Source organism: Prionailurus viverrinus, chromosome F1 (genome assembly GCF_022837055.1).
Source record: "Prionailurus viverrinus isolate Anna chromosome F1, UM_Priviv_1.0, whole genome shotgun sequence".
NCBI classification, from domain to species: Eukaryota; Metazoa; Chordata; class Mammalia; order Carnivora; family Felidae; genus Prionailurus; species Prionailurus viverrinus.
Genome location: NC_062577.1, coordinates 60,203,262 through 60,217,157, shown reverse-complemented (window position 1 = coordinate 60,217,157; position 13,896 = coordinate 60,203,262). Strand labels below are relative to the sequence as shown.

The 13,896-nt window shown below is 44.0% G+C and overlaps 1 protein-coding gene across 5 annotated transcripts in view; it reads left to right on the top strand.

Annotated features, from left to right (window-relative positions):
- Nucleotides 1-13,896, top strand: part of DDR2 (discoidin domain receptor tyrosine kinase 2) — a 156,353-nt gene that overhangs the window by 130,652 nt on the left and 11,805 nt on the right. For all 5 annotated transcript variants that reach the window (XM_047840559.1, XM_047840558.1, XM_047840556.1 and 2 more), the window contains 8 exons: nt 1,724-1,967; nt 3,648-3,710; nt 4,562-4,692; nt 7,275-7,485; nt 9,101-9,324; nt 10,744-10,871; nt 13,156-13,347; nt 13,642-13,876. In XM_047840559.1, coding sequence (XP_047696515.1) covers nt 1,724-1,967; nt 3,648-3,710; nt 4,562-4,692; nt 7,275-7,485; nt 9,101-9,324; nt 10,744-10,871; nt 13,156-13,347; nt 13,642-13,876 — 1,428 coding nt within the window. The remainder of the gene's footprint in view (nt 1-1,723; nt 1,968-3,647; nt 3,711-4,561; nt 4,693-7,274; nt 7,486-9,100; nt 9,325-10,743; nt 10,872-13,155; nt 13,348-13,641; nt 13,877-13,896) is intronic.

Here is a 13,896-nt window from a genome sequence, read left to right as displayed (position 1 = left end):
TAACACTCTGCAGATTTAAAAAAAAAAAAAAAGATCTGAAAAATCTATTCAAGCTGTAGTTGGTATTTTTTTTCTTAGTTTTGCTCCATTGACTTGTGCTCCATAAATTGGAATGGTTAATGCATCCCAAGGAAAGTCCAAATGGAAAAGTTGGGGCACCTTGTTCCACTGCTGTGTGACATGCTATTGGCAAGAGCACTGGACGAGGCATGTAGGGTTCTAGACTCCGTTCTGTTGTTGACTGGCCACTGGCAGTTCAAACCTAGCTGAGCCCTAGCTCACTGGGACATAAAAAGTCCAAGTAGGTGATTCTATTCTATTCTTTCAGAGCATCTCTGCTCATTTCTTTGATCATACAATTTCTATAATCATTGATGCTGCTGCTTCAGCTGAAAATAAACTCTGAATGGCAGTCCTGTATTTGCCACCCAGAACGCAGAGGAGGGTGTCAAAGGCAGTTGAAGGGTTGCAATTCGGGGCCTGAGCAAGACATGGAAATGCAAATAGCAAATATATTCCCAGAATGGCAATGATACTTTTCCAACCTATGAAGCCTTGTATTTTTTTTATTATTTTTGTAATGTTTATTTAGTTTTGAGAGAGAGAGACAGAGACAGAGTGCGAGCAGGGGAGGGGGAGAGAGAGAGGGAGACAGAATCAGAAGCAGGCTCCAGGCTCTGAGCTGTCAGCCCAGAGCCCGATGTGGGGCTCGAACTCAAGACGTGAGATGATGACCTGAGCCGAAGTTGGACGCTTAACTGACTGAGTCACCCAGGCGCCCCTGACCTATAAGGTGTTTTAATTAAGGGGACAGTGACCAGAAAGGCTCCATTTTCCACGTGTGACTGAGCCAGAGGAAATGTCACTGAACTGTCACAAGAGACCTGACCTAGTTACAAATATGCATATCCCATTTTTAAGGGACGTTAGACACAGCAAGGTGTTCCAGAGGAACTCTTGTGGGATCTTTGTTTATGACCTTTTGAAAGCCATACAAATATCCCGGTGAAAGAGTCATGACAGCAGGGCAAGAGGATACAAGCTGCTTCCCAAAAGGCCTTCTTTTCTCGTCTCAGAAAATATCTGTGAGGAAGTTCCATGCCCTCATCGGAATGGCTTTCCCTAAACTGAATTTAATTACAATAGATAATTAAGTCTTGTGTCCCTGGCTGAAAACTGCTAATAAATACGTGGCACTTGACATGAGATTTCTAAAGAGAAAGCTGAACTTGTTTCGCACTGCGTCTTATTTCTTTCTCGACTACCTGTTAGAAGGAGTGGACTGGCTTTAGCATGTACCTGGGAGGAAGGAGGAGGGCGGGCTCCCCTTACCTCAGTTCAGAATAGCTTGATTCTGGGTGGACGACAAGTGGGCTGGAGAGGATTAGAGACTTGGGGGTGTTAAGGGCAAGGAAGGACCCAAGGGGAGGCTGGTCCAGCCCTCATTTAGCAGATGAGGCAACAGGAAATGAGGTGGTCAGGGGCACACAGGTGCAGAGAGGTGACTGGGGAGCCACCGTGGTTTTGGAGGAACAGACCGATATGCCACACGCTCTGAAGTTCCTGGAGGGGCAGATCCAAAAGACAGCAGAGCACCAACTATCCACCAAGGGCAGTGCTCAGAGAAACCGGGGAGGGGGAGGCTAGGATTTTATTGGGTTAGGTTGTCCCCATGCCACTTATTGGAGCCAGCCTGTCACTCACGGGCCTCTTTCTCTGTCAGGTGCACTGCAACAACATGTTTGCTAAAGGTGTGAAGATTTTCAAGGAGGTGCAGTGCTACTTCCGCTCTGAAGCCAATGAGTGGGAACCTAACGCTGTGTCCTTCCCCCTTGTCCTGGACGACGTCAACCCCAGCGCTCGCTTTGTCACGGTGCCCCTCCACCACCGCATGGCCAGCGCCATCAAGTGCCAGTACCATTTTGCTGACACCTGGATGATGTTCAGTGAGATCACCTTCCAATCAGGTTGGGAGCTGGTGGCGGGGGGGGGGGGGGGGGGTGTCTCCTGTGGACATGGGGGTCGGGTGGTGACGGAGGAGGGTGGCGGGTCTCTGAGAAAGAGGGTTGCACGGCGGCTCCTCGTCGACGGACAGAGGAATCTTCTGTGTGACTAGAATATTTACTGGGCTCTCCCATATTGTCTAAGAGGCATGTAAAATAAAGCATTAAAACGTGAGAGTCCAATGTGTCAAAGCTATATCAATCAAGTCAGCTAAGGGGAAGCACACTCTTAAAACATTTAAGTAAGAATTTCTAAATATACACAGAAGTAAAGAGAACAGTGAACCCCACTGGTCAGTCACTCAGCCATACTAACCACTGATGTTTTTCCATGCTTGTTTTATCTGTCTCTCCCTTTTGCTGTCATATTTTAAGCAAATCTGAGACATTATTTGATTTCATTACTAAACATTTGAGAATACGTCAAAGAAAATCGTCTTTTTAAACATGATGCCTTGTAAGCTTAGAGCATTATAACATCTAGCAGCATTTCTTAGTATGTAATTCCTTAATATTATCTAATATAATATAATTTGTTAGTATTATCGAATAGACAATCATAGATACGTCTAATGTTGTCTACAACTACAGCTGGCTTGATTGAATTAGGGTCCAAATAAGGTCCTCTTGGAAGATTTTCTTTATTATGTTCCTAAGTGTCTCTTTTAATATAAAACAGTCCTTTTAAAAACATCCATTCTGGTTTGACTGATTGCTTTCTTTGAAGTCATTTTCCAGAGCTTCTATCTTTTGTCATTCCAATAGACTGGAGGTGATATCTACAGGCTAATTTGATTCAAGTTCAATATTTCTTTTTGTCAAGAATCTGTCATAGATAGGGTTGTGTCCTTTACGTTCAACCCCATCATGGGGATGTAATATTAGATTCTCTCACCTTTAGTGGTGCTAAGATTAATTTCTGGGCTCAGGTTGTCTCCATGAACTGATGACCACTGCTTGAATTATTTATTTCATTAGGGATTCTAATTCTTGCATTCCTTCGGCATTTATTAGCTGAATTTCTTCCGATTAGTAGAACTGTTCCTCATGAACTTGCTTACCCTGAAATACAGTTTACATTGGAAGGACAGGATGCACGATTAATTTTTTCTCTTTTCAGAGTTGATCCCCTAGCAACTTCTAATAATGTCTAATGAGTTTTGTTTTGTTTTTCATAGTTGTTTTTTTTAGTATCATTATGCACTCGTTGCATTTTTATAAATTCAATATGTTTAATAAATTGCAAACAGTTTCCTTGAAGGAAAGAGCCTCTTAGCACTGTCTACCCCATGCCCACTCACCCACCGTATTCTCTCCACATTTTGCTGAATTTGGGTCTCAATTCCTGTGCGCGCTTTATGATAATGTGTGGTCACAGCCCTCTGAACCACTGTTCCTTAAACTTTTTTGTACCATGGCAGCCAGTGTCACTGCAACAAACATTTCACAAAACAAGAGTTGTCCTTACTATATAGATGAGTGGTGATTTTTAAATTTAGAATATTATATGATTTCATTTTTGAGAAAGCCCGGTGGCAACCCACTAAATGGATTTCACCATGTGCTAGGTCACAATCTACCTCCAGAAAAATCACTACTTCACTGTCTTCTCCCCTGCTCTGACTCACCCTTCTTTTGTAACAGATGCGGCCATGTACAACAACTCTGGAGCCCTACCTACCTCACCTGTGGTGCCCACAACCTATGGTATGTGTGATCTCTAGTTACAAAAGGTCAACTGAGGGTGTCTTCAGAGGATGGAGATGGGCGGAGATTCGCAAGGGCCTAACTGTCTGCATAGGAGGCTTTATACCAGGTGGCTTTGGATGAAGAGTAGCTCTAGGAAGGCAGGCCAGTCCACCTCCAAAGTAAAGGACCCCCCAACTCACTCTTCTCACTGCCGTTCCATGTGACTCTTCAGCTAAAGGAGAGTCTGGAGTTGCTCCAGTTGCTTCATGAAAGTTCAGGTTACTTGGAACAGAAACACGGGAAGGGACATTTCTGAGTAAGACCCATAGTGGGGATCTCAGTGAATGGATGGAAGTCATTAAACAAAATGCTAGTCTCTCTAATTGGAGATACATGCAAAAGCGTGTCCAGCACCTCAGATGGTCACCGGTCATATGAGTAGCAATCTGGGAAATACAGGTGATTGAGTGTCTCCAAAGAGAACTCTCAGCTACCTCGGCGTGCTTCACAGAATGAGAAGGGTGAAACTGGCTCTTCACCTGTTTTTCACAAGGTATGATTGGGGGCCAGTAGATCCGGGCAATGGTAATAAAGGAACAAAATTTGAGGATGAATGCAAAACCTCTCCATTATCCAGTCTGATAGGTGAGGAGGAGAAGGCTACTGTCCCAAGGAGGAGGCCTGTACAGTGTAGAAGCAAAGTACTACGTGAGTAGCAAAACCCAAACAAAGCAGAAGTGTTGAGGTAGCATCTTGCAGAATTATCCTGAAGGAAGAGTTTCTACCTCCCTGTCTCTGGTCCAGTCCTTCATGCCTTGCCTTGCCCCATAAGATGATGGTGTTCTCCATCTTTCTTTTCCTGATGCCAGATCCAATGCTTAAAGTCGACGACAGCAACACTCGGATCCTGATCGGCTGCTTGGTGGCCATTATCTTCATCCTCCTGGCCATCATTGTCATCATCCTCTGGAGGCAGTTCTGGCAGAAGATGCTGGAGAAGGTGAGGAAATGCAGAACAGTCATGGGATAGGAACCTACCCCACCCTTGCCTAAGCCACTGTTTCCCTAGGAGAAAATGGCAAACTATAAGAACTTATAAATGCTTAGAGCATTAACTGGGGCTACTAAGAAGCCTGGGAGTGGCGAAGCTTGTTATTGAAAGGAGTCAGAAAAGAACAAGCTAAGTCCATTTTCTCATATTTGGAATGGAGAGTTTGGAACCTCCCTAGAAAACTCAGAAAACTCTTCCTAATACATTGAATCTCAACTCAAGCATCTCCCTTGAAGGTTTTGATTCACTGGGTTTGGCAGGGGGGGAGTGCAGGAATCTGTATATATATTTTTAATTTTTGAATTAAAAAAACCTAGCCGAAACTTCTGATAATGCTATTCCTTCTCTTCCGTTACAGTTTACATTTGTGTGTGTGTGTGTGTGTGTGTGTGTGTGTGCGTATGTGTGTGCACGCACGCACACACATGCATGTGTGTGTGTGTATGTGCAGAAAAACATTCAGCCTCATTAGTATCCAAGCCAAGTTTCTTGTAATCTTATTTCCACTTCTTTGTGTACTTGGAAGTTATGATGACGCATCTTTCTGAGTCCCTCCTCAGATTTGTTTTGTCCAGTCTAAATTATCTGAGTAATTTTTTATACATTTGTCTAATACTTGACAGTCTGCAAGGACTTTTTTCACATGTATTATTTTACTTGAACCTCAATGAATACTTCCAGTGAGCTGGGCAGAGTAGTTATATTGAACTTTTTCTCTGTTGAGAAAATGTGACGTGCTCAAGGTCATACAACTGGTATCCTATTTTCTATGCTCATTCCCATCTTGAAATTTGTTGACGTTTTTCTTCCAAAATATGTACATTCCATCAAAGATGGAATATCTATGACTTTCTTTGGTTTCCTAAGGCCAGATAGCAGCTTCCTGGGCACTCCTGCTAAGCATTTGATGCTCTTGGGGTCTGCTGATGATTACATATGTCTACATTTGGCCGTGGACGTCTTCACTTGATCAATGAGTTCAAAGGGATGTGGACCGTGAGATGTTGTAGAAGTTCTGAGCTGTGAGGCACGATAAGGCAATGTTAAAACCTTCTTTCTTCTAGAATGCTGGAACCTACTGGGTGTCTAGATTCAGGATGAGGGGCAGCAAAGAGTACTAGTGGTAGTAGAAGCTGGTGGACTAGAGATTCATGGGACAGCTGGAAGCTACTGTATGTCCTTGAGTAATTTGTTATGACTGCATTTTCTTTGGGAAGAGGGAGTCTGTGTTCTATACTCTATGAGCTATTTCTTTCTTTATTGGAATCAGAATTTACCAGACTTCTCTGGGTCTTTCTTCTGAGTCTAATTGGAATATGTTCATGGGTTGGAAGATGACTGTCGGATTGGAGACTCTTTAAGTAAAAGCGAGAGGAAAAATTTTGCCCTGGAATATTTAACTTGGTCCTTCAAGAAATCCTATCTAACCCTGTATATCCTAGTAAGATAACTCTGGATGCTCTTGAATGACCCAAGATTTCTTCCTGGGGACAGAATTTGTGTGTGTGTGTGTGTGTGTGTGTGTGTGTGTGTGTGTGTGTAAAACCCTTAAGCATGCACATATATTCCAAGAAACATTACTCAAAATAGCTTTAGACTAAGCACTACTTGTAGGATACTTTTGGTGGTGTCATTTTTTCTTTGAGAGAGTTAACCCCTATTTACTGAGTACCTACTATGTGCTAGATCCCATGCAGTATCGAGGACGTTACTGCAACAAAGGACTTTTCAGTCTAGGGGATGAAGCAGACATCTAAGTTTCTCCTGAGCAACCAAAGTGTGTTTGTTGGAGTGGAGTGGAACATTTTACATGTTCAAATCCAAATAGTCACATAATTCAGATTCTGGCATTTTCCTTTGGAAGGAGCAGGTAGGTCACATTGAATAGGATGCCAAAACAATTTGTTATTTTCATCTTCCTCTTTCTTTACCAGGTGTAATTCACCTCAGTATACTCAGGGCTTTTCTTTCCCATTCTGTAGCCATTTTATTTTTGGCTAGTGAAAATGAAGGATTGAGGACATATTATCCTAATCTACAGGGTCAGAGTGATCAGGTGGACTGCAAACCCATCATGTTGCAGCACGTTTGTTGACTAAATGAGCATTTTAGTGTATGTCTACGCAAAATCAAACCAGTTGAAGGATAAGTCTGCAAAAATCTATTATTTAATAGAACATCAAAAACTCTGCAAGATTGAGAAGATCTTTGATTGGCTACTGAGGGGTTCTGATTGGCACTGAGTGTCATGTAAATAACCCTTCTAAGTGCTTCAGTGAAAGCTAATGAATGTTGGCAGCATGGAAGTTCAGATGTCAGATTCTGCCTTGACACAATGAAGGATTATTCTAAATTTCTATGACACAGGCATTTGTGGAACCAGACTGTGCCTTATCCTGTCACCTGTGGTGCTTCCAGAGTTTAAGAGTAACAGAGAGGTATCTCAGCTGAGTGAAAGAGCTGGGTTTGAGGAGAGGAGGAAGTGATGATCCCCCTTGTGCCAACTTGCCTTCCCCATCCTTCTCCTTCAGGCTTCCAGGAGGATGCTGGATGATGAAATGACAGTCAGCCTGTCCCTGCCCAGTGAGTCCAGCATGTTCAACAACAACCGCTCCTCATCGCCAAGTGAGCAGGAGTCCAATTCCACTTATGATCGCATCTTTCCCCTTCGCCCTGACTACCAGGAGCCATCGAGGCTGATACGAAAACTCCCAGAATTTGCACCGGGGGAGGAAGAGTCAGGTGAGGATGACCCAGTGGCAGAGAATGAGGGAGACGTCTTGACAGGGATAATGAAGGTGTGATGCTTTGCTCCTACTCAACCAAATCTTGGTTTGATCGAGAGAGGTCCACATTCTCCTGAGAAGTTCACACCCTTTTTCTAGATTGATCTGCTGCTTCTCCTACCCTAATCTGAGCGCCTGTCCTTCACTACTGCACATAGCCGGTGTTTGAAGGGACCCCCAGGTCAGAAGAGGAAAGGTGTCCCCTAAGTGTTAACACCAGAAGACTCAAAGCAGTCCAACTAGTCTGATCGCCTCATTTTCCATAGGAAGAAGATGAGGAAGCCCAGATAGGGTACTCACCCACTACTAAACATCATTCGTGGTAAATTCAAGGCTAGCACTTCCCCTGGAGAAAACAAATACATGAAGCTAAAGACATCCTAGAATTCCCAATTTTTTTGGCCATCTAGATAATAGAGTTTATCTAATTTTTGTTGATTTATCTTTGGTGAAAGTTTATTAGAATAATACAAAAAATTTTTATGACAGCAAATATTTCTTGCCTTTCTTCAGTAAAAGCATTGCTTTGGTAAAACTGTGCCAATTGATTCACATCCAGGTTTTTTTTTTAACGTGTTTCAGAGTGACATCAGAAGGGATTCTGGGGTCATCGCTGGGGCTCAAAGTAGCTTCTCCATAAGGTCAGCAACTGAAGAGTGATCCAAGTTAGTAGAAGAACTGGGGGAGGGGGCAGGAAGAGCTGGATAGAGAAGTAGACAGGACTAACTGGGGTGCATAGGCTTTTCAAGGGCTCTTTTCAAAGGAAGGAAGGAAACTAGCATGTATTTATCATTCCGCAGACAGCAAACATTGAAGGAGCACATTGAACTCAGGCAATTTTACAGAGATAGCAAGAATAAGGGATATAAACTAATTTATTTCCTAGGTTGAGCTAAAGTAATTTATGTATTTTCCAAAGTCTTAAAACATCTCCCCCCTCATGTTTTAATGTTTATTTTTAATTTTTTAAAGTTTATTTATTTTGGGAGAGAGAGAGAGAGAATGAGCTAGTGAGTGAGAAGGAGAGGCGGAGAGAGAGGGAAAGAGAGAGCATTCCAAGCAGTGTGGAGCCTGACAGGCTCGATCTCATGAACCATGAGATCACTGTCTGAACCAAAATCAAGAGTCGGACGCTCAACCCACTGAGCCACCCAGGTGTCCTGTAATGCTTATTTTTTAAGGAAGGATATATCTTAAACTAGATCATATAATCAGAAAGTTTTTTAAATCCCTAATATAGGTTATTAAATCAATGATGGTGTCTTAAAATTAAAGAAACGTGATTAAATCTTCAAACTTTAATACTCCTGCCCTTACAGTGCATGAAGTGGCCTATAGCTTTACCACAATCCCATAAGATTAGCCAAGGAGGTTGTTGGTGATCATGCAGTTTGAAAAGAATAAGAGAGAAAATGATGGTCTACATTCCAAAGGCCCTAAAAAAGAGTCTCTAGAGGAGCCATTCTCCAAATGACAATGGCATGGGGTATGGTGGGTGATCTTGGGGGTGCCTCCCAGTTTTCCTGTCAAGATGCCCCTTGGAGTAAGACTCATCACCCATGTCTTCCCAGGCTGCAGTGGTGTTGCAAAGCTGGCCCAGCCCAGCGGGCCCGAGGGGGCGCCCCACTACGCGGAGGCTGACATTGTGAACCTGCAGGGGGTAACCGGAGGCAACACCTATTCAGTGCCTGCTGTTACCATGGACTTGCTTTCAGGAAAAGACGTGGCTGTGGAAGAGTTCCCCAGGAAACTCCTAACGTTCAAGGAGAAGCTAGGAGAAGGCCAGTTTGGGGAGGTGAGTTGAGTCTTCCATTGGGGTCTCCAGTTCTTGGTATCTCAAAACTGTCCAGTAGAGCATAGGACCCCTTTCCAAAGTGGATTCATACTAGAATGTCTCCTTCACTTATCTCTCCTCGCCTTGTCTTCCAGAAGGCTGGTATTGGGTCAACCTCATCTCTGCAAAATAACAGAGACCCTGGGTCTTCTGATTTCTGTGTAGGAGGTTTTTTTTTTATGTTTTTTATTTTATTTTATTTTATTTTATTTTATTTTATTTTATTTTATTTTATTTTATTTTACTTTATTTTATTTTATCTTTTAAATATGATATTTATTCTCAAATTGGTTTCCATACAACACCAAGTGCTCACCCCAATAGGTGCCCTCCTCAGTACCCATCACCCACCCTCCCACCCCCCCATCAACCCTCAGTTTGTTCTTTAAGCCAGTAAGTCACTGGACTTCAGATATCCTGAAAAACATTCAATATTTTCAGCAACTTTTACGATAGGTTACAGAGGGTGGGGACCCATAAGATGTGATCATCTTTTATAAACTGTCCAAGAACATCTTGCTGCTTGATAGGCACTTTGTTTTCTTCCTTTCAATGGGAGTTATGTGTAAAGTGGTCAAAAACAACCTCGCCCCTGACTTTAGTCCCAGAATCAGCCACCAGGGAATGAACTGCCAACTGAGATAAGGAGGAGCACTCTTCCTAATTGCCCTCCGAGTGATGCACGTAATAGTGACTTTGCACTCTTCCATCGGTCACATGAACCTTCTGAGAATTCCAAGCCATGATTTAAGTGGCAATAGGCACTTCAACAGTGCCATCTGAACTCTAAATGAAATATAAGAATGTGTTATTGGTTTTCAGTATGGGTGGCGCTCTACCCTTGGGTAGGTTTGGTGTTGGTGGGGGTAGAAGGGTCCATGGCATCTGTTTGTGATGTAGGTACTCATTCTGTCCCCTGGGTTGAAAACACAGGCTCGTTACACTGTTGATAATACATCGGGGTTACTTACATTGCTGACGCCATACCAAAGGATGACTTAGAGAGGAGATTGCCATGTGTTTTGTATGATCCTCTAACTAAACTCCCTTGAGTCAAAGTTGGAGCGTTTATGCCAAGTGACATTTTATAATGGACTGTGCTGTAATAAAATACCGTGTTGTAGATTCGTTGACATATTTAATGTTCCAATCAATGTATGTTTCTTTCACAAAGCAGTAACGTATCATATCAGCTGGGTACTTTACCGTTGTGTGTGTCAACCATTTGAATTAAAGGTGTGTCACACGTATCTTAACAGTCTCTTGATGATTTTTGGTGGAGTTCTTAAGAGTTAGCTTGTCTCCAGGAAATGCCCAGCAAGAGCACTGAGGCGTCTTCAGGAGAAACGATGATGCTGAAAGTAGGTGACTTTTGTCTAGGTTCATCTCTGTGAAGTGGAGGGGATGGAAAAGTTCAAAGACAAAGATTTTGCCCTAGATGTCAGTGCCAACCAGCCTGTCCTGGTGGCCGTGAAAATGCTCCGAGCAGATGCCAACAAGAACGCCAGGTCTGTGGTCTGCATTTTGAATTCTCCTTTATGTATTTCACCTTCGGGATCAGGAACACCCCTGGAAACCTTTGAGCAATTTTTTTTCTTTTGAGATGGGAAGGTCTGTGAGCTGCCTCACCTTTCACTGTTACGCTTTATTTTTCTGATGGGCTGTCGCCCTCGTCTCCTCTCCCCTCCATCCCTGGCAGACGCAAATGCCCACCATCCATCGAATTAGCTACCTATTTACCTCCTAACTCCTTCTGCACAGAGCTGTACTTCCCAACACACACAACAGCCTGAATATTTGCTCCTGCCATGGTTATGCACAGACATACTCCTGAATGTCATTACCATGTCTTGGCAGACTTCCACGTTCACACACATCTCTCTTGCTGAGTCTCTTCCATTCTCCTTTTTTCGCATCTCTACTTACTTTCTCATCCCTTTTTTTTCTCTTTTATGCTTCTTCTCTTCTGTGTCCAGCAACCCCCCAAATGAGAAGCTACCTCTACTTGGAAAAGTATCCATGGACCTCAAAGCAAAAGGATCCACAGTCCTTTTAGCTGTTTCCCAAACTGGCTAATAGTCTCTTGGATCCTTTGCCACATAAATTGCAGTTTCCAGCCATACTCCGTTGTCTGACAGCCTTTCCATTACAGTAATGGTGAGTTAATCCTCACCCAGGGAGGCGTGCTGGTTGAAAGCTGGTTGTCTGTGTCTCAGAGAAGTCTGCACATCTGGGTAACGTATGTATTTTCCCATTTGTGTTGACTCGATTAGTCTCACTGATACTCACAGTGAGAGAAAACTTACTATTCCTATTCCCCAAATTATTGTCAATTCCACGAGTGGTGGTAGAGTTTCACTAAAAGTGTTGCAATGGACAGGATGTGGAATGAAGAAAGGTGAGGGAACAGAACTGGAATTTCAACTGTGAGAATTTCAATCTTTTTTTTTTTAATGTTTATTCTTGAGAGAGACAGAGAGAGAGAGAGCAAGTGGGGGAGGGACAGAGAGAGAGAGGGAGACACAGAATCCAAAGCAGGCTCCAGGCTCTGAGCTGTCAGCACAGAACCCCACACGCGGCTTGAATTCACGAGCCGTGAGATCATGACCTGAGCTGAAGTCAGATGCTCAACGGACTGAGCCACCCAGGCGCCCCTGAGAATTTCAATCTTAAGGACATCAGTATGCACTGATGACATCCTCTGCCTCCCTTAGAGAGATGGAATATTCTTTATATTGGCCTTAGCACATGATTGGAGAGAGTGGCAAGAGGAAGAAAGCGTAGGATGTGACAAAGCCTTTGCCCATTGTTTTGGTTGGCGAGGTTTGGTGTTTCTCCTCCTGTACCCACTGCACTTTAGCAGTGATGGGTGACGTAGACTCTGCCCCGCCCCCCAAAGCCGTGGAAACCCCTGGTTTGGAATGGAGGGGGAATCCAAGAGGGCAGGTTTCACATCACGACTACATTGATTTCAAGGGTGTTATATTAACACAATATGACTGCCAGTCCAGGTTCCTAGAAAACTCACTGGAGATGACTCCTCTGCTCCGATAGTTTCCAGAATGTGGGCCAGTGGTCTCACTAACGCAGCTATTGTTACTGGGAAGGTGATAGCCCACTTTGTGACTCAAGGGTGGTTGTCACTAAGTACTCAATCAGTTAACGGTCTTGGCCACACGAGTGCTGTTTTTGAAATGACCCCACATTACCACCCTGAGCTTTCAACAGCTCTGTTTTGAACGGGCTACTCAGTGTGTGTTGTGACTGACTGCTGGTGTGCCCCGTATCAGGAAAAGCCAGTATGAGGGGGGAAAAATAAAAGAATGATCAGATAAACCAGAGGATAATTATTCACTTTATAAAAGATTTCTTTGCTTTATTCATAGAGTGACTCCCTGGCTTTTTAAAAAGGTAAATCCCCAGGGCACTTAAGATACGATTACCAGTGAAAAGTTTCATTTCGCAGACTCGTTGTTAGCAGCGTGTATTCGATTCAGCAAATGGTAATCATTTTCTACATGGTGGGCCTTCTGTCAGGTTCTAGGGATTCAAATGTGAGCAGATCATGGTTCGTGTTCTCCAAAAGATTTCAGTTGAAGAGGGTGCATCCGATTCCAGGGTGAATAGAATGAGACAGTTTCCGGGTGCCAACTTCTCTGTCCTCTCAAAGGTTATCCAAAGGGAGACAAGACTTGGAATAATGGGCGGGACCAGGCTTTGCCGTGTCTTCTTCCCCTTCCTGTTTCTAACCCTGGCAACCTCTGGGTTTACCCGTGTCTGTGTCCTCCAAAGGAACGATTTTCTTAAGGAGATAAAGATCATGTCCCGGCTCAAGGACCCAAACATCATCCGCCTCTTAGCTGTGTGCATCACCGAGGACCCTCTGTGCATGATCACTGAGTACATGGAGAATGGAGATCTCAATCAGTTTCTTTCCCGCCACGAGCCCCCCAGTTCTGCCTCCAGCAACGCACCCACTGTCAGGTAAGCAAGCCAGCTCGTCTGTCCCTTCTGTGTGTTCCTGAGACAAACCTGGGCTCTGAAGAAGCGGAGCGGTGAACTTGAAAGTACCTTGGTGTTCTGGGATGGCAGGGAGGTTAGTATGCAGGGAATAATGGAGCAACTGTCCTGCGGGGGGAAAGCAAGGAGATTCACAGAGAGCAGAGAAGGGATGCTGAGGTCGAAACTCCAGTTCGTAGGAAGCACCCAGGGAATGCATGCCTTTCACGGCTCCCTCTTTCCGCAGGCTACTTTCTCTCTTCCTTTTTATTCCCTCAGTTATGCCAACCTGAAGTTTATGGCTACCCAGATAGCCTCTGGTATGAAGTACCTTTCCTCTCTTAATTTTGTCCACCGAGACCTGGCCACACGAAACTGCTTGGTGGGTAAGAACTATACCATCAAGATAGCTGACTTTGGGATGAGCAGAAACCTGTACAGCGGTGACTACTACCGGATCCAGGGCCGGGCAGTCCTCCCTATCCGCTGGATGTCTTGGGAGAGCATCTTACTGGTGAGTCCCTCACGTCTGTA